Source organism: Botryllus schlosseri, chromosome 12, assembly GCF_051294905.1.
Source record: "Botryllus schlosseri isolate E-star chromosome 12, Bs_hap1, whole genome shotgun sequence".
NCBI lineage: Eukaryota > Metazoa > Chordata > Ascidiacea > Stolidobranchia > Styelidae > Botryllus > Botryllus schlosseri.
In genome coordinates this window covers 7,773,458-7,794,509 of record NC_137247.1, presented here as the reverse complement: position 1 = coordinate 7,794,509, position 21,052 = coordinate 7,773,458, and the positions used below count along the sequence as shown (strand labels likewise).

The 21,052-nt window shown below is 39.3% G+C and overlaps 1 protein-coding gene across 1 annotated transcript in view; it reads right to left on the bottom strand.

Moving 5' to 3' along the window:
* Positions 1-1,056: 1,056 nt before the first annotated feature.
* Positions 1,057-21,052, bottom strand: part of LOC145452713 (uncharacterized) — a 32,277-nt gene continuing 12,281 nt past the window's right edge. The window contains exons 7-25 of the mRNA XM_080330873.1: positions 16,454-16,624; positions 13,507-13,616; positions 13,347-13,440; positions 12,844-12,872; positions 12,671-12,762; positions 9,885-9,996; positions 9,294-9,476; positions 9,006-9,122; positions 8,567-8,672; positions 7,529-7,667; positions 6,947-7,062; positions 4,555-4,762; positions 4,294-4,395; positions 3,578-3,635; positions 3,417-3,473; positions 2,514-2,601; positions 1,888-1,954; positions 1,630-1,707; positions 1,057-1,549 (exon numbers count right to left, since the gene is read on the bottom strand). Of these exons, the coding sequence (XP_080186999.1) occupies positions 1,489-1,549; positions 1,630-1,707; positions 1,888-1,954; positions 2,514-2,601; positions 3,417-3,473; positions 3,578-3,635; positions 4,294-4,395; positions 4,555-4,762; positions 6,947-7,062; positions 7,529-7,667; positions 8,567-8,672; positions 9,006-9,122; positions 9,294-9,476; positions 9,885-9,996; positions 12,671-12,762; positions 12,844-12,872; positions 13,347-13,440; positions 13,507-13,616; positions 16,454-16,624 (1,988 nt within the window). The 3' untranslated portion in view covers positions 1,057-1,488. The remainder of the gene's footprint in view (positions 1,550-1,629; positions 1,708-1,887; positions 1,955-2,513; positions 2,602-3,416; positions 3,474-3,577; positions 3,636-4,293; positions 4,396-4,554; positions 4,763-6,946; positions 7,063-7,528; positions 7,668-8,566; positions 8,673-9,005; positions 9,123-9,293; positions 9,477-9,884; positions 9,997-12,670; positions 12,763-12,843; positions 12,873-13,346; positions 13,441-13,506; positions 13,617-16,453; positions 16,625-21,052) is intronic.

Here is a 21,052-nt window from a genome sequence, read left to right as displayed (position 1 = left end):
TGTTGGGATGACTCGAGTCATGACTTGACTCGAGTCACCTTTTTCGTATAACTTGACTTGACTCGAGTCACTTTGCTAAAATGACTTGACTTGACTTGACTCGTCGTATCAGAAATATGGATTGACTCGTGACTCGGAGCAAAATTCACGAGTCAATTTCAAGTCATCAAGTAATCAATGTCGATAGAAATCACTGTATCTTGCATATGTTCGGATTGTTCGCACAACACTGATGTAATCCTTGAGAGAGACCAATCATTCAATAATCGTGCGTTTTACTGAGCCTCCATTGTTCTGTCACAAATAAATTGACCACAAACGAATTGATCGAAGCTTTCAGCTTACTTTGTCGAAAACTAGTAGTAAAGTTCTACGTATATGCGAGCGATACAGCGTCTTATTTCGTATATTTAACTTTACATTCGTTCATCGGTGCAATGACCCCTCAATCTGTAATTCAGACAGCTAGCAAAATGCAATGAGGTAATCATGCCACATACTTCGAAAATGCAACTTGACTTGAAATGTGACTTGACTCGTGACTTGACTTGACTTGACTCGAGTCACCTCCAAAAATCGAGTGACTTGACTTGACTTGAGTCACCTTCGAAAATCGATTGACTTGACTTGACTCGAGTCAAAATGTGCAATGACTCGAAATGACTCGTGACTCGAATGTAGTGACTTGATCCCAACACTGCTTGAAACCCATCCTATTGAGCATCCTAAAATTTATGTCAGAAATTGCCCGCTGATAATAATTATAAAAGATCAATGGTGATTGCTCATTTATCACTCCAATATAATTAATTAGTCTACGGGTGGTGTAACATCACATGCAGAATCCCCTGTGGCGAACTCCGAATGTGTGTCATTATGACGTCACCAATCTTCATTTGTGACGTAACAGTTTATTGACATCGTTGCATGGCTCTTTTGGAATGAAAGTTAGAAATATAGGGCCAATATTGACCTTTTGACGAAGGAGGTTTCCGACTCCTGACCTAGGACGTGTGAACGCTATATCGTGCAATAGAAAAGTATAATCTCAGCGGACACCATTTAATTTCTAAGATTTATTGATCCATTCTGGTCAACAACGATTCGAATAAGTACAAATAAATCTATGTATAATTTGAGGCATAATTCCAAGTCACTAGAAAATTCACTATAAAATGCATTTTGATAATACCATGTAGCATATCATGGCTATGAAATTTTTGAATATACCGAAATCACACTCAATGCAGCCGTACATTCAATACAACTGGAAATGCACAGTGACACGGCTCATAGTGACTAAATTTTGAAGGAGGAAAGCGTGTCTTGGAATGTAGGTAGCATCACCAGCATGTTACAATAGTATGAAATGTGTACAGCAGGAAAATATAGTTCTAATTATAATTCTTTAATGACGTGTGTCTCGGGCTCAAATATCCAGAAAATCCTTCTGCCCTTCGGTTGACGACATGACGCAGTATTCTTCACTTATCCATCCGGGTTTTCGTAATCGTGAGATTGTGATTGATCACGAACCGAAGCATCCATTCTATAAAATGCACGCATTGGTCAGTTCCAGCTAAGGGACTGCGGTTTCGGAATGTCAACAAACATAGCCATATCATCTACCTCGGTTCTCGTTGTTTGTCACGCTTGCTGCGTTTCGACTGACTGCGTGCAGCGGAAGACGCACCCCTCAACGATTCACTATGAGAAAGATGTCATGATTAGCGTACAACACTCAAATGTCTGCCCACATGTGCAATCAAGCACTGTTCGATGTGAAATCTATCGAGATAGCTGTATGTTTTATTCTATATAAAGTAGTTTCTGATTTGGTATGGAAATACCACACGCAATACGCCAAGACGGATTAATGGTACTCACATGTCATCTCGAGTCGATACGTTATGTGTTGGCATAGGGATATCTTGATGTCTCTGCGTTGGAAAGTCTAAAATGATGGAATAATATTTGCAATCTTTTTTAGGTTCTCTTTGATCCGCGTAAGCGGTGTCTTTAAAATCCGGCTATAAGCGGGCCGTGCCACAAGTCGAAATCGGTATTGATAAGGAATCAAAATAGAGAATGCATGTGACAAAAACAAACAAACAGTTGGCCTATATCAATACAAGAAATACAAGATGCCCGGCACTACATTGGAGGGTGATCATTGCGGGATACATATACGCTGCGCCTTTGTTATTGATTCTATCAGCGACCATGCGCGATCCAAGTAATTGATCACGCCATGCATGGCAAATTTCAATGTCGGCACAACATAAAAGTTCCTTAATAAATGTCCAATCTGCTTTAGTGGCTGATATCGATCCGATTTATACATCGCAAAACCGCATGAAGCACATTTCTAGTACGTGCGTACTGTTGATTGCAGCGCGCTTGTCTCGTCTTGTAACCTACACCGGAATGATTGCATAGATAGTTATCTTGACACATATAATATATATATCCTCGAACAAAGTATATTTCCTATCGATTTTGAGGAGGCTGACCTGTGCCGTCCATTACCGGCTTGTTACCTTCTTCTTTTACTCTAGAAATATTCTGTAGAATCCTGTTTATTGCTGCTACATTATCTCTCTGCAAAACAAACGGTAAATAAAATGAGTCGTGGAATATTGATAGCATTGTCGCACGGGAGCTACGACTAGGGTTGCATTAAAAACAAAACTGTGTTTTAAAACACTGTTTTACACAGTGTTTTAAAAAAAGGGCCTTTGAGATAAAATTGTGTTTTTCTAAGTTGTAAAATTATACCATAATTGTGTAAATACTTTCCAAAAAACATGTTGTATGAGCCTACAGACAATTACCACCGGATAAAGCCAACGTATATCGAGATGAGATGGTTGGAACCCGCAAACTAGTCGGTTCATAGTACAGATATCTCGTCAAAAGAGCTATATTTATCCTATATTTTCAATTGTCAATGTCAATCCACTGTGACGTCACAATTGAATATTGGTGACGTCATAACTTTAAAAAAAAAAAAAATAAAAAATAAAAAGCATGTTTTAAATTACGTCCTTGTTTTAAACGTCTTTGTTTTAAATTGATCTTTGTTCTAAATGCAACCCTAGCTACGACATAGGGGCGAGTAGCCTATATCTGTCGAATTAGCCTGCTGTATAATATGGATGTTGCGACCGTTCGGTTCACGTTCGCAGACCAGATGTCGCAGGTTCGATTCCTGCTGGATGTTCAACCGAACCCAGCCACCAGTCCCAATATCGGGTAACTGGATCAAGTCGTAGCAGGAAGGACGCGCATACATAAAGATTTCGGCATAATCATGGCGAGGATCACTGGGCTCCTATCCGCAGTGGCAACCCGACACACAGGAGAACGTGAAAGATGTTATTGTGTGTCTTGTGGCGAATAGTCCGAAAAGGTACCTGGTATCCTTCAATAAGTGCCCGCATCTTTGCAAAGTCCGACTCCTCATTGTATCCCTGAAAATATGCAAAATGGGTAAATATCATAGGCGCGGTTGTAATCCGGAATTTCGCGAAGCATGCATCACGTCACCTCAGATATTTAGTAGAAATTAACTCACGTAATCTTGTTGGTCTGAAATATCCACTTCCTCGGGGTTGTATTTCTTCCTGATTATGCTAAAGTCCATTAAATGAATAACTTTATTACTGATACTTAAACTTTGAGAGCCAAGCATGTGCATCAGGGCTGTTCCAAAATATTTTTTATCGAAATCTTGCTTGCTAGGCGATTAAATCGTCACGTCTCCTATAAAAAGGATGTACATCAAATTTGAATCCATGCCAACCGGTAATAGCGAAGCATTTACAGTTTTAAAATTTTGAATTTATTATAAAATATCGAACATTTTTTTTATTTTAGCGACAACCCCATGAAATTGATACGTTGTCTACAAAATCGAGGCAAAAAAATTTAAAAAATTGAAAACTATAAAGGCTTCGCAATTGCCGGTTTGTTTGTTTGTTTTGGGGTATTCATGCTGTTTGTCGACTACTATGGTCATTTACACCAGGCCGATATTATTCGTTATTTTCCGTAACTGCCGACTTATAGCACGGCCCACTTCTGGGCTTTTTGTAGGACACAGCTTACGCTGATGAGGTGGCGAGGAGGATGCGCTTACCGGTAGGAATGGATTCAAATTTGGTGTGCATCGTTTTTATGGAACCTGACGATTTAATCGTCTAGCAAGCAAAGTTTGGAAAATAGCTTGTTTTTACAGCATCAATACACATGCAGTGTACACTGTACACTTGTACAGTGTGTACCGTATACCTTTTGAAGTCAGCTCGCTGAGCGGTCGTGAGGCCCTCTTCAATTTTCATGAGAAAAATTGCCTGTTGCATTCTAGCAGTGGCCTTGGCGTTACTGTACACCCTGTTTAAAGAATGTTAGGTTGTGAGTGTTGTGACCCATATATATGGGTGAAGCACATAATAAACAGGATGTGATACGGGATCAGTTGTATGAAGAAGCAGAATTGACACAGAACTTCCTAATACGATGGTATATGTTAATAGATTCCTTCATACCTACCTGTGGAAAGTATCGCTTAGCAACGCGATAAGAATGTTGATGCAGAGTACGGCGCTGATCACCAGAAACGATCCAACAAGAATGTACGTCATCACAATATCGAAGGCGTGCATTTGGTCGTACTGATACTCATCGACCAGTGTAATCCGATACAGCGAAAACATTATTTGGTCCACAGTCGACATTGAATTAATCGGCGTATGAAGACCTGAAAGTTGAATTGAGTGATTGATTATTCACTAGAGATGGTGTGAACCTCTGAAAGGTTCAGGTTCGTGTGAACGCGAACGTGAACCTCATGACGTCACGTGACGTCATATTGCTAATTCGAACCCTAAATTTCAGTGAAGTGATAGCCCATATCAATGTACAGTTGTACACGATATACCTAGCGACGACTCGGCCACATAATGTCAAATGCTGAAGTACATATTGACATTTAAAACGTCGCCAAATGCATCAACTGGGGCAATCAAATGATACAATAATCCCATAAAATCAATATCTTCCGTCGCTTTGCCAACAATTTCGACGAGGACTTGCAAGGGAGTATAAGCTTACGCTTTAGCGGCCTAGGCCAGACCGGACAGTGGATTCGGCGTCTGAGTATTGCTACGTTGATATTGAGCAGAGCGTAAAACGGTTTTCTATACTTCATCATCATCATTGGTTTATTAGCAATCTTATCAGTTCAATACACCACAAAAATGCGAAACAGTGAAAAGAAAGGAAGATATCGAAGCGACTAGGAGTTGTCTATGGAATCGGACACCCACCTTGGCCTAGGCGATGTAAAGAGGAGGCATGCACACTGAATGAAAGTAAAGAAGATAGTATAGAAAAAGGAAGCGACAAGAAATAGGGCGGCATGTCATGGGAAGCGAGATCGATAGGTCAGTCGTGGTCCGGTAATCTTCAGGATGGACTGTATTTGCTACCGATATTACCCCCTTAACAAGTTATACAGCAATTGCCAACACCCCAATCGCACGGATTTGGTTTTCATGATACAATGAACATATGAAGTCAAGATTGACCCCGTGCGCGTGCTATATTTTTTGCATCAGACAACGACATCAGTTTTATTGATTGATTGAATAAGCATCATTCGCTGACTACATGAAGCGTATTTCGCTCTTGATGTTGGGTGATTGCGGGTCCATCTCACAGCAGAGAGTCACTAAATATTCACAAACGGAAAGTTAGATATTTCGAGTAAACTTTTGTCACAAGGCAAGTAAAATTTTTGAGATTGTCAAGGTGGATGCTCGTTTGGTGTTGATTTTTTCTTGCTGCCAGCGCCTTGCATGCATGCAGTTGAAATAAAATAGATTTTATACAAAGATGTTATAATGAAGCGAGAATTGAAATATATGAAAAAGGTTCACAGTGCAGAACCTACGAAGGCTCGTTGGTGAACCTGAACCTCTAAATTTCTAAGGTTCACACACAGAACGCGAACGTGAACCTTCCGTTCACACCGTCCCTATTATTCACCCGATTCGAAAATATTGTGTCCAGGTCGATTAATCGAAAGACAGTGAATCAGAAGTAAGTCAAAATACCCGGGTCTTTTACCACGAAAGGTAAGCATATATCTTCGCAAAATACAATATTTTCATAATGCAAGCGCGTACGGGGATTACATACAATCGATTGCAGCGGTAGTGATAGATCGAAAGCCACCATATAAATGACTGCATCATAACATGCAGAGGTGTTCAGTAACGAAATACTTCTACTTGTTCTGTGTACTCAAGTACCTTTTGCGTATTTGTATACTATTACTCAAGTGTTTATGTTTTTATTTCTAACTATACTTTACAGTTCTTGGGGAAAACTACATCCATTTTATAGTTAAGATTCAGTAAAGTATAAATTTATTTTCGAATAAGCTTGCACTACTTTAACATTATCATGAAAATTGGGTCATGGGAGAGCACAAGTATCACTGGGTGACTGAATTCTATGGTCGGATGATATCATAAATTCTAGAATGCTGAAGTTCCCTAAATGATAAAACAATGCACGAAATAGGTTGCTGTGTGCGGTGCATTGTTGGAACTTGGAACAGGCAGAAATGATCAAAATAAGCCATATACAAATGCTAAGATTTGACAATATGCATTTCCTCTTTTATGTGTTGTGAACTCATGCGTTATGTATAAGATACGTCATTCTGACTTGGTTCCTTTGTAAGTATATATTGCTCACACGCTGTGAAAGGTGCCACATGTAGGCCTACGTTTTGTTTTATGTTATAAACATTCTCAAAAAAGCTTCGATACGCTAGAAACACGAGAGCACTCATTAAATAGCCGTTTGTGCATTATAATAGGCAGGTTTCAGTTACACTTTTGTCGATGATCTTCAGAAAATTTATCACACTTACCAAATATAATCCAAAACGCAAAAACGTAAGCCACGTAAAATATCAGGAAAAGCACCAGAAACCATCCAACGTCGGCCAGAACTTTCGTGAGCATAACAATCAACGGTCCAAGGTGCCTGCATATTAAAAATGAACTCACTTCGGATATGTTGTAGCTAGGAGTAACCGTGGTCGGGCAGGTGGATGCATTTTACAGTACATAGGTTCCATGTATGAGTCACCAACGCACCGCCGTAATATCAGAAGTATATTAGGCCTAAAATACCATACTTCACACTGCGTCAGCAACAATCTATAGCTCGATCCATTCTCACTATGTTTGTTTATCCATACCTTACTGAAAACACCGACATTATTTCTTGAATAGTGAAAATTGATTCGGGCTTATCAGAAGCACATGACCATTTTGTACGCTTATTTCAGTTTCGGCATGTATAGTTTTGAATTTGATGACTGAAATCAGATGTATATGGCTACGTTGGACATAAGCAAAAACCACATTGACTCACAGGGTATTCATATGTATACACAGTGGGGTTAATTTGTTACACTTATACAGGATCAAATATAATGCCCACATACCTAAAAGGTCGCAGGTGTTTTATAAGTCCGAGCCACATCATTATCACGTTGACAGCGATAAATCTATTGAGCCAGACGCTGAGGCTGCCGTTGTTGACTGAAGCATCAGACGCGGAACATGCTGATAGGTCTTTGAGTTCTGCATAAAAACAAAACCGTTCGAGTAAGTTTTATATTGCATTTATAGGTATTCAAAGTTTTTTAGCGTTGCTGCTATAGCCGACGGATACGTAAAGCCTTGAAATTCTATTGAATTACAAGTATAGTAGCAATCCGTTAGAAAACTATTTCCAATGGAAGTGGAAAATGAAGGTCAGAACAGTTCTCAAGGAACCATAGCTTTGATCGATATGTCGCATATTTTAACAGTTAATCGGATGCGGCAACCTTAGAAAATACAAGATGTATCTTCGCGACGAACGCAAGATGACTAATGACACCGTGAATATATGTACAATCTTCGAAACTCTATTCAGTTGCGGAAATACAGGGCTATTTCATGCGGTTCTTATGACATTTTCAATCGTAAAAGTGATGGAAACATATCGCAAAACTATTCTTTCTACGTTTGAGTGCCCTAAGGCGCCGGTGCTCAAACTTTTTTTAGACAAGCCATCCTTTATGACAGTCGTCATATCGCAGAATGCAAACAGAATGCTGGCAATCCCAACGGATAATTTGTTGGCGTGGAAGGTTAGGATTGTTGATGGGAGTATTCTCAAATATGAAATTCGGACTATATATATGAATTGAATTGAAGGTAAATGAGTAAAATACATCAATTCTTATGGAGATATAGCAGGTGATTCTCAACCTTCATAAACTCGCAGACAAGTCAAACTTCGAAACAAATGTCAGTGAACCTTCAAAATCACCCCAAAAATCTCTCTCTCTCTCTCTCTCTCTCTCTCTCCGTCGACATCCTGCTAACATGCGTTCCAAACTTCTAAATCAATTTTAAATTGATGTTACATTTCTCTAATTAATGGAAAAACTTTTTGCATATTAGAATTGACTGTGAAACGAAACTATTCCTACCTCCTGTTCGAATAAGTCTGGCTGTGACGTCACATCCCGCTCCCCCACAGCACGGCGGCGCTCGATTGTCGGCAGTAAAAGCGGCTACCTCGATCATGTGCAATATCTTGAAAGTATACGAGCATTAGCATTGGTTATAGTGAAAGGTACGGTGTACAGCGGCATGGTCGTTGAACATTTATTGGGAATATTTATTTTCATAATCGTAACGTGAAAAAATATCCTTAAATAAAAGTATGCGTGCCTATAGCAGAGTAATGGAATGTACCAAATATACCTATACGATTTCCCACGAAGTTCGAGGTATGAGATTCATATCCAGTTTTAAAATATAAAACTAAATCCAATACTTATTACATATACTTTCAACAACACAAAATGACGTGTCAATGGTAAAGGTAGATTTGCTAGAATTTCCATTTTCAAAGTCTATACTTACGAAAACCAGAATATTTGTGGCGTATATTGTCCAGTCGAACCAATTCCAAAAATCTCGAAAATAGGAAGGCTGCATTTTCAATAAATCCGTCTCTTCGTGTTCCAAATACTCCGTGATCTAGAAACCGAAAAGGAAACTGATTGAATTCAGGACTGTGAAATTTGACAACTGGATTCCGTATTAAAATGAAGATCGAATCGGTATCAACAATCTATTTCTAATAGTATACATCAGTAGATGGTTAATGGCTTTAAAATACAGCCAATATTTATATGGAAAATTTCATACCACATTTGGATTCGAACCACTCATCGGCGGGTACTGAGCTTTATCATCTGATATGTTTTGCTTCCTGTAAGACCTCCAGTTGCGGAAGTTGGCTTGAGAGGTGACGTACTCCCTGATTTCAAGCGCGACAAAATACAGTGTTGCGATGATCGCGGCGATCCAGATAATGATTCTCCAGGTGTCCTGAAGTACATGGTGCCATCAATAGATATCAGTTGTACGTTTGCGAAAAGATGTTACCAAATTAAACCACCATATGAAAGCTACGGGTGGATCCGGCTCAATTTCAGAGCTCTTCAATGACATAGCCGAAATCGTACCAAACGAAATTCTGTTAGAGACTGTGAATGCTTTCGTGTTTATTTTCTCATTTTACTGGAATTCCGAGTCGTAGCCAAATCGAGGTAGCGCGGAGGTAGCGCCGAAGTTGAAGTTGGCTGAGACATTTTCGAAATCTTACCGCATTGAAATGATCATTACACTCCGTCCATATGTATATTATCCACCCATAAATAACTCGTGACGATCCTTCTCGATTTCATTTTGATTGGGGACATATTGTAAGCACATTGTTAGACATAGTTCACTTACTGGATTCGGTAGATCGTATCGGTATCTTGTTTGCCACGACACTCCCACACCAAGAACGGTCCACAACACTATGTACAGAAGATAAATCCCCAGGTCCTTGAATGCCTGTTTCCTACAACATATCGCGAATATTGTTGTCTTGTATGTTTTAGCGGATTGCCCCGGCGTGCAAGGACAGAAAACATAATGATGTACGGAATAAACTTGTAGGTAGGCCTGTCCCATTCAGTGGATTAAAGTCATGATGCTATCTATCAAGCAGACATGGGGTGATTACTTCATGAATGTAATCGATTGCGATTACGATTACTTCTGAATGACGCGATTGCGATTACGATTACGATTACAGCAAAATCAGGAAGTAGTCGATTACGATTACGATTACATTGGAAAAGTAATCACGATTACTCACGATTACATTTATTTTGCATCTTAGAAGTTATATTGGAAGACAATATATGGATTGCGCTGAAAAGGCCTAATGAGATAACAAACTTCGTTTAAAAAAGTTGCGTTATTTGCTTGTTACGTCATAATGTACATACTGCCCATTTTTATAGTGGACGATTTATCGCACCCAACGATTTGCATTCTTGCCAGGTCCATGACTGCCACTCCCCAAATTTCGCAATAGGGCGGGGAGCAAGCTCGAAGGGGACTCAAAAGTATTTCGTAAACCAACATAAATTATAGAGTATTTTCGAGAGATTTAATTAACTTGAAAATTCTCTCTAGATAAGCTTGATTTTGAAATGCATACGTCTAACCCTCAACAAAAAAGCATACATAATTTATAGTAGGGTAGGGTTGCATTTAAAACAAATGGTTGTTTAAAACACTTTGTTTAAAACATGTTTTAAACGGTGTTTTGAACAAATGCTTTAAAAAAATTGTGTTTTTTTAAGTTGTAAAATTATGCCATATTTATGTAAATGCATTACAAAAACATGTTATATCAGCCTACGGACAATTACCACCCGATTTAGCCGACGTACATCGATATAGGATGGTTGGAACCCCTCAAAATATAGTCGGTTCAACAGTTATATTAAAGATATTTCGTCAAAGGAGCTATATTTACCCTATCTTTTCAATTGTCAAAGTCAATCCCCATTCGTGACGTCATTGCTTGAAAAACAAAAACATGTTTTAAACAAGGGCCTTCTTTTAAACATGTTTGCTTTAAATGATATCTGTGTTAAATGCAACCCTAATTTATAGTAACAGGCATTTAGGTTCCAGTCAATACCGTGCCACGACACACCAAAAGACATATGCAGCTTCGACCAACTCGCGACTTCACGAAGTGTGCTACTAAAGAAAGACATTGGCCGAAACTTAGGGTATGTGCCCATTGTCAATAGCCGCGCTGGGCGGGCGTGACTAATAGTCAGGTCCTTTCAATCTGAGTCCTCAATGCAAATGCCACCCGGGCACCCACAGAGCATTAAAGACATGACAATTTGTGTGTGTGTATCACGAAAGTTTTTCTTTTAGTCTGCTACGTTTGGGATACAGCAATTCTTTTGATTATATAACAGACCGGAGGCCATGAATTAACAACATACACTAATGTAATTATAACAAGATACCAGACGTAAATCTGACCATCGGGGGCAGAGAGAGGATTAAAAATTAATAATAATATAATGCAATTACCAATGTTATTGACGATATTCAGTCTTCCACTTGAAAATATCATCCTATGGGAGCCAAAGACCAACGTTTGGACTGGGGGACGAATTGCTGTTTTGGTTCTGATTCTAGCTAGCCATATCCCACGCTAACATGATATATAAGCCCATGGCTATGGCGGCAGGTCCCAAGGTTGAGTAAAGAATTGTGAAATAACGATTGGCGCCCGTTTCAAGTAGAGCCATATGAGAATCAAATGAAGAGAACATCAAACTCTGCCTTCATCTTGATACAGATAATGTACTGCAAGCTGCCGTTACGAGAAACGGCAAACCGGCTCGGTTATGATATATATTAGCAGCTGTTGATGTTTAATGCTTCGTTTTATTTGACGAGTACAAAATTTCAAAACTTTGTCCGGTGTACGACTGTACGTACGTAGGCCGACTACATAGGCCTACTGCTCGCCAAGCATCAACGGTCAAACTGCGTTTAACTAAGCAATAAGCATAACTAAACATCAATACACAAGTTACTATTTTAAACTAGGCAAAGTGGTGATTCATTATCCTGCTGCGAGGTACTATGGCGTGTGGAACGTGTTGATAAGCTGATATACATCACGGCGGGTGTTCTTACAATCACACTAATGTACGTACATCGAATATCTATTTACTGTGGATACTTCTTACGCAATGACTAGCAAAGCTAATAGGCTACTTCTGACGAAATATTGACCAATGGCATTTGAAAATGAGACGTTTGTGCTATCACGTAACTGGTATAGCTATAACATCTCTTCCTTGTTCACGAATGTTCAGTTCATGTCATAGTCCTTGTACAAATAAAAAGTAATCGTTCTTTCACAAAGAAATCGATTAGATATGGGAAATAGTCGATTACGATTACGATTACTTCGGAATTTTTTCGAATGTAATCGATTGCGATTACGATTACTTGAAAATGTTGTAATCGTCGTAATCGATTACGATTACTAATCGCGATTACCCCATGTCTGCTATCAAGACATGTTGCACTAATGGTGCTGGGCTGGATGGAATATTGATCTCATGACTGCGTGCACCGAATAACCACAAGCCGCCCATCGCATGCTTAAACTTTAAGCAACATATTTCTAATTCCCATCGTACCTTCCGAATTTAGACCATTTGACCTTTAATATCTCCGCTATAACAGGGTGCATGACGACATCCAGTTGGTTGTAGTCGACAATGAACTGCAGCTAGAAGTGAGTTATATACATGAGATGTGTTAGGTTTTCAAGAGTCATGTGATATGCAATAATTGAAAGTCCTATACATACCGGTGTCTTACGGGCGATGTCGCTCTTCTCTAAAACGAACAATGACATGATTTTCAAAATATCGGAGTAGTATTTTCGCCTAACATTCATAAATGTGAGCTGGATTCGTATATGCGGGAAATTTGAAGTAACTATTTTATCAGAAATCATGTTTCAATTCACATCTTGTAATATCACCGACATGGCATCGGTTTTATCGATGGGTGCATGTAGTCCAACACGAGTTACAATTTCTGAGGTGTGCTGCTGCTGATATGTCACACAGTGACGAAAGATATGAGCATAAGTCAATGAATTTCGATTATAATGCTATTCTGCGGATTTTGAGCAATGCAATAGGATTTGCTACGAGAATGACATTAGCCTTCACGTGTGGATCTGCATAAAATATCAACTGAATGTAGGATGGAATTTGGTATTTCGTAAAGATCTGCATGGCACGTGGTAAAGGAAATTTACGAAAGCTGTATACGTAGGTATCGCATAGAAACTATCTGGTTCACCGGGTAAAATGAGGTCGCGGAGATCATTCAAGTGGAACCTTTCTTTTCTGTTAGGCACATCGATCTCGTGATAGCGATCCAGAGCAAATTTGGCCTGCACAAAAAATGTACACTTTCAAACACTGAGTAAGCACGTGAATAGGTACCGGCCTAAATATACCACGCGGCTCATCTTTTTTATCATGATTGTCAGACATGACCGTTCGGTAGCGTCTTGCTTCTCAACATCCGCTCCTCTTTCGACCAACCATTGTGCGGATTCGGAACGACCTGATAATAAGCGTAATCAAAACATTGAATTGTATCGAGGTGAAATATTCCTATGTTTGCAGGATGTTCTGATTTATACGAGTCGTAATTTATAATCGGTATTTGGATAAATGCCGTGAGCTATATCATGCGTGAATCGATATGGAGTTGACTAATTCCCCAGTGCAGTCACAATAAATGATGCATAGCTATGAGATATAGGGCGAATAACACCTTTGCTTTCACGACGTCGACCCCTCATACATTCAACTGCACGCCTTTGCCAAATGTTCATCTCGGCTACGCCTATGGTCCAAAACCCGAAGCAGCCAGCTATCTAGCAAACTATTTACTCGAAAGGCGATTTTGAAATAGACAGTAGGCAACACTTATCAATGATCTATAGTTAACAGCGATTCTAAACCACCAAGCATTTTGGTACGGTCCGTGAAACCTCCAACTCTTCAAAATGTTGTTTAATAATCTAATTTTATTTTAATTAGACAAATCACGAGGGAGTTTCGCTTCATAACATCACATACTTCAGGACTCACACAATCAGAATGACCGTCCGAGTTGATATGTTCTACAGTGAAACTCATTTTAATAGTCAAATTTACAATAGCCAACTGTGTCTAAATATGTTTCGTTCGGGTTTTGGAAAAAATTGGTTTGCAAAAATATATTTTCTCGTGTGATATACAAAATAGATATTCAAGAATAACTTCAACATGAGCTGATAGATTTAAATGACTGGACAGAACGTTAACTTTTCATTAAAAATACGTTTCTCAATTTGCGGAGCGTTGGGCTCTTACTTTTTAAGTGTCCAAGAAAGTTTTCAAATGGGCAAGGATTTATTTTGCAAATGGGCAAGAAGTTTTCAAATGGGCAAGGATTGATGTTAATTTTCAAATGAGCAAGAATGGTCAAAACTTACCAAAGGGGGTCATCGTCCCCCCGACTTGGGCAATATCCAGAAAGTTACTCCCCACAAATACAGTGACGTAATTCGAATCGGTAGGGTTGGGGTAAATGCTGCACTAACTAATTGATGTCATTCTTGGATGAATATCTGGATTTCGATTAGGATTTCACCGTATTTGTGTGGGAGAACCAATCTGGGTATTGCTCAATTGGGGTGCTGATGACCCCATTCTCTCGTGAGTTATGACCGTTCTTGCCCATTTGCAAAATGAACTCGATCCTTGCCCATTTGCTAGCTTCTTTTCCGTATGCAAAGTAAATCCAGGTCCATTTGAAAAAACTTTCTTGCCCATTTAAAAAGAAAGAACACCAACTCTATCGCTCAATTTTGGTACCATGTTTGTTGGAATCATACCCAAAGCTGTTGTTGGAAGCATCGTTATTGTGACATTCCTCAACACCTATCTTTGAACTAAGTCCACCCAATTTCTACATAAAGAGTATCCGATGTCATTTTCAAGAAATTTCATTTGGTTGCCGATGATCACTAGCCAGTATACATATGCCCATGATATATGAAGGTTGCATATAATTGAGTTCAACTGTACCTAAGGTCCGTATTAGGGTTATGATTCGAGAAAATTTCAAAATTTTGTGTGTCCTGTAGTCACAAATGATGAGCTTTTGTGTCCTGATTTCAAAATGCAAAAAAGTTAAGACTGTTTAAACAAAAACCTCCTTCACAAAAATTTTCCAGTTTTCACTGTATGGAGGACATATGCTTTCTTTTGTAGATACAGACTATACAATATATATAGAGACTGATTTGAATTGAACTGACACAATTCCAATTGCGAAGATGTAAAATAGTATTGTGGTACATTTTGATTGCCCATATTGAATTAATCCTATCGTGTTCTTGTTTAGAGTCAAAAATAAATACTTATTAATTTCGATTTTAGATGTAGACTGTATATGTCGCATAATTTCAATTTGTCTGACACAAATCAAACTAGGTGTTCGAAAAGTCGAAAGTAGAACAATTCAAGATATTTTTAGCGGTATAGAAAACCGATTAGACGAATATCATGTATCAGAAAACTTGAAAATGTCATATATCATATGTCACACAGAATCTGTTGATACCGGAAGGCGGAAAGGCGTTGTTCCGACACTGCAAAATGCAATGATGAGCTAAGGCTTTCAAAAACCACAACATAGTGGTTTCCAACATCATATTATCGATTCTTAAAACATTTATTGGAGTTCTTCAATCCAACATCTTCAACAAATCCAACTCTCAGCTACGAATTTGGAGATGATGTAGTAAAACACTACGAAAACTTGGCACAATCCTCCAAGCCAGAATTTCAGATGAAAATATCAGAGGTGGTCACTGGTCAGTAACGAAGTACTTCTACTTTTTGAAATACTTGAAGTAGATTTTGCCAACTCGCACTACTTATTAAGTAGTTATGATTTTAGATTACTTCTACTTCTACTTGACAGATTTCAGTTTTTTAGCCAAAAATAGACGTAGAATACCTTATTACTTACTTACTTGTGAACCGCGACTCTTACTTCTACAGGAGTAGAAATTACGGCGTTGCTTCTACTTCTGCTTCTACTGGAGTAGCGACTCGAGTCAATTTTTGTATTGACTTGACTGGTACTCTAGAGTCATTGCACATGACTCGGACCAAGTCATATGACCCGAGACTGGGTCTGCCAAGACAGGCATTTCATTGTAATTTCGAAGAATAGTAAAGTTATCACACTATTATTATTTCGTCAATATCAGTACTTGAAAATGCTACCAGAAACTGTTAAAAGTAGGAAAATAAGTATATTATGAATGCGGAGCAATCGATATCAAAAACGTTTATAGCGACATATCTATTAGTAGCCAATAGCCAGGTCATACAGCTCACCGAGTTCAACAGCAGCAAAAAGGGGTGTTCTCCTTCTATCATCCTCAACGTCAATGGATAGGCCGTTGTCTCTCATTAATTTCTCGAGAGATTTGCATGCTCCAAGCGCATCATTGCAAGCAGCGTAATGAAGAGGAGTCTGACCAGCCCGGTTTCTTGCTGTCAGATCCGCTGCGATCAACAACCGAGAAATACAGATTACAGACTGTTGACAATTTGGGCTCTTCAAACTCATATTTGAGTGTATGTATGTATATAGCAGTGGTCGGGAACCTTTTTTTCCGAAGAGCCATATCGAACCTATTTTTCCATCTCAACTCCCAAAGAGTCATACGTGCCAATAAATTGTTACGTCACAATTAAAAATCCGTGACGTCATGGTATCACTAATTCGAGCTCAATACATGGGATTCCTCGTGTGTGCCGGATTTTCCATGTAAAAACTGGTAACTATAGTTAGAAAATAATGCTCGAAACGAGAGGTAAGGCACAGACGGGCCAAGCCTCGCCATTGATAACGCAATTCGTGGGAAGTAGCTTAGAATTTATTATAATTGATATTAATCGAATGTGACTGTCACAACGATTCCGAAAATCTAAATACTTATCGACTTCTCAATTCTCAAAGTATTCACCGGTAACATAACGTTGCCCTACACGCCTACATTTTATCGCCGGTACTACACAGAGATATAGGGTCGTCAAGTAGCGCAATGGTATAATCCACGGCTGCCACATTAATGGGTTACGGGTTCGAGTCCGACCGAGGTCGACTTCTGAATTCCAATACCTAAGTGCTGGAGGTTTATCTAGGCCCCTCCTCGCCACCTCATCCGCGTAAGCGGTGTCTCACGAAAAGCGTAGAAAGTGGGCTGTGCTATAAGTCGGCAGTTTCGGAATAAAAATGAAGAATATAGGCCTGGTGTAAATGACCATAGTAGTCGACAAACACCATGAATACCTCAAAACCAACGAACACAGACCAATCAAGAACGTAGCTATGACGTTGTTTGTAATTCGAGTTCGTAATTGTCACATCCACAACAGTTCATTTCGCGCCGTAGCTCAGGAAGACAATGCGTATTTGAAAACTGCGTTTTGAAATGGGCTCACCATGGCTGCTATGTTCTTTGATTAATCATCGTATCGCACAATTCAAGATTTCGAGTCTTACCTCTCAGAGACAAGCTTCTACTGCCACGAGACTAATAATTATTCTGGCCCTGATGAAAATTTACCAACAACTCGATGCAATATTGATCAATTTAGTAAAAAAATAAATATTTGGCAAAGAGCCATATCTTATACCGAAAAGAGCCATATATATGGCTCGCGAGCCATAGGTTCCCGACCACTGGTATATAGCCTGGCCTATATATTTCAGTCTACGAACAACTACGGATTAGATTTGGGGTCGCCAACTCAAAACGCGTAGAGGGTCACTTTTTAAATTTCGTAGAGGCCGCGGGCTGCAAGCAGCACCGTAACTGTCGCACCCCAACCCCCAATTGGGGGGGGCGAGCTCGAAGGGGGCCCAAAATTATTTCGTGAATTAGCATAAATCATAGAGTATTTTTTGAAAATTTATGCTATGTTCTCAAAATTTTTTCGCGCCGTGCGCGAATTCAAGCAGCCATTTGTGTTTATTATTGGGTATTGGGCCATTACCGCGCCACGACCTACCAATACATACAATCAAGTTTTGGGCCATATAACATGCGACTCCAAGAAGTGTGCCAGAACGATCGGCAGCGAGAAAACCTTGGCCGAAAAGGTCTATGCCCTTATGCTGACCGAAGACTTCGTTATATATACAAAATACATATAGGTTTAATTGTCCATAGGCGCCTAAATGATTGGCGCCGAATGTTGTTGTCTTTGCAATCTGAACCTCACAAGACAAATACCATCCCGCTGGTAAAAATTTTATGCTAGTGAAGAAATACCAATTTGAAATCGTGTGCGTCTCTTAGTTTAGAAGCTCACGTTTGGGCGATTCTAGCAGACTGGAAGTCACGAAATAACATCATGTAACGAAGTCATATCAACGGGTCCGCCCGCCGAAGATGTTTAATTATTATTTACGGGCCCTCCCGTTTTCAAGACACTTCACTCGGCTCTACCGGTGAATCTAATTACGTGAGTAGAGAGAACAATAAATTGATAGCATAATATATATGCAATCCCTGATCTGATTGACCTATTTTATACTAAATTATCGAAAATTTTCGCGCTTCGCGTTGCCTCACAATGCAGTACAGATGATTTCGTGACAAACTCGAACAACGTGATGGGGGGTCGTTTTACACCCTATGGGAGCCCAAGACCCACGTTTTGGGGGCCTGACGAGGTACTGTTTCGTTCCTGCCAATGGGTATACGCCCGAAGATGTTTAATTATTATAGAGTCGTCCTACCTTTTCAAACACACCTCACTCAGCTCTACCGGCAAATCTGATTACGTGAGCAGAGAGAAGATAAAAATTGATAACAATATATATATGCAATTCCCGATCATACTGACCGATTCCATCATGAATTCTAGAAAGCCCCCCAGAAGTTCGGCCTATAAACCTATGGGGGGCCCAAGACCAAAGTTTTGGGGGGGCCTGACGAAGTGCTGTTACGGCCCTGGCTGCAAGAATGCAGTATCGAGACTAAACAGGCCACTCAGTTAATCAACCATGTTTCCGTGTATGCATGGGTTTATTCTATTTCATGTAAAATTAATTGCGCCGACTTTTAGATCGCCAATTCTCCGTTACAATACTTCCGTCACGCAAGCTCGTGTTATTCTCCACAAAATATTTCGAACCAAGTATTTTAGCCCGCAGCCAACACCGTGTCGACATCGGAGAAAGAGACACTCTACCATATTCACGTGTGAGAGCTCTGCTTTGAAGCTTTTTGGTAAAATGATTATCTAAATATTTTTGTATTTGAGTGCTACAGAATTAAATCTGCATAATATTGCTTTATCGTATCGTATCATAAAGGATGATTTTACTGTTTAGTGTTGTGAGTCGCAGGCCGCAACCTCACATGAACGGTATATAACATAGGTTCCTTTGTTTGGAATACATTCATGTTCAAGTTATTAACTATGTGCAGCACTAAATTCAATGTAGGCAAAGATCTCTACCACTATCTCAGTTGACTTACTCAGAGGTGAATTCGGGATGTGTAAACCGGGCCCGAATTAAATGGAACGAGCTCGTACCCGATGATTGTTATAACAACCTTCATTTGATCCCGAATGTCGCACATACAACTGTGGATAACCAATAATGGCACAAACGCACCCAGCACGACCAGCGTGACGTGTTATAACTATAGGGCGATTTTTTGACGTGTCAAAAAAAGTCAAAATTTTGTCAAAATTATAGCGTTAGGTAAAAAATTGTCAAAATTATTTACAAAGTCAATAATTTTTGCAACGTGCATTTCGTTTGTATCGTAGATTTTGCACACTGTCAGTGAGCTTATGATTTGACATTTTACAGCATGTAGCCTACTTCATAGCCCTACCGTTGTAGACGGCCCGTTGTGAATCATATACGGCCAAACAAATAAGTTGACATGGTGTTATGCTCAACGTACCACAATATCCTAACTGAAGCAAGACTGCGTGGATATTGTATGGTTCTTGTATCAAGAAGCACATGATGAAAAATTGTGATGTAGACACCATTGTCAGAATGAGGCAACACGGTATGTCACCGCTGGCTATAAAGATTCGAGTACTCAAATCTGAATCGAGTAAATAATTTAATGATTCACGTCGATTAGCAAAAGTCAATTTTTTTCGATTACGTTTTTCAAGTAAAATTTTGTCAGTTTTTTAGTCAAAAATGTTTTTGTTTTTTTCAAGCCCAAACTACTTCGTAAGTTCGTAAGGACAGACAGTTCCAAATAAAAATGAAGACAAGTAGTACTATTCTAACATTATGTGCGAAAACACCTAATTTGCATACATTAGGTCAAAATTTGGTGAAAATTAAGTTTTTTTAGGTCAAAATATGTCACAATTCTGATTTTTTTAGGTCAAAATCTCTCGTATTTAAGTCAAAATCTCTCGTTTTTTAGGTACAAAAATCGCCCTAGTTATAATGCTTTCGCTAAATTTTGAGGGTTACTGGTATCGGTTCACAATACGATTTATGTTGCAGTTGTATAAGCGATTGTCTTGCGTGCTTGTGTGATTGTGTGTCTTGTGTACTCAAACAAGCCAAGTAGCTGCTCTGTAATGACATAAGTTAAAAGGAAATACGGCGATAGTTTTGGGTAGTGGGGAATGAAGACTCGGAATAAATCTGAAGTGAGGAATGGAGACAAAAAGGTTGGGAACCACTGGCTGGGATGCTTTAGTCAAAGATAGTGGTTTTAAACCTGGCGGTCGTTTGCCTTTATTCTGGGGTTCGCGAAGATGCTGAACGTAATCAACTTCCAAAATAGGCCGTGGATAGGCCTAAGCCTGGACAAATGTGTTGACATCCTTTAGTAACAGCATATCAAGTTTTGAGCTAGTCCAGCACGGAACATTTTAAAATTGGAAATTGAGTCGCGACCATAACAGGTTGGAAATTACCGGATGCGCAAC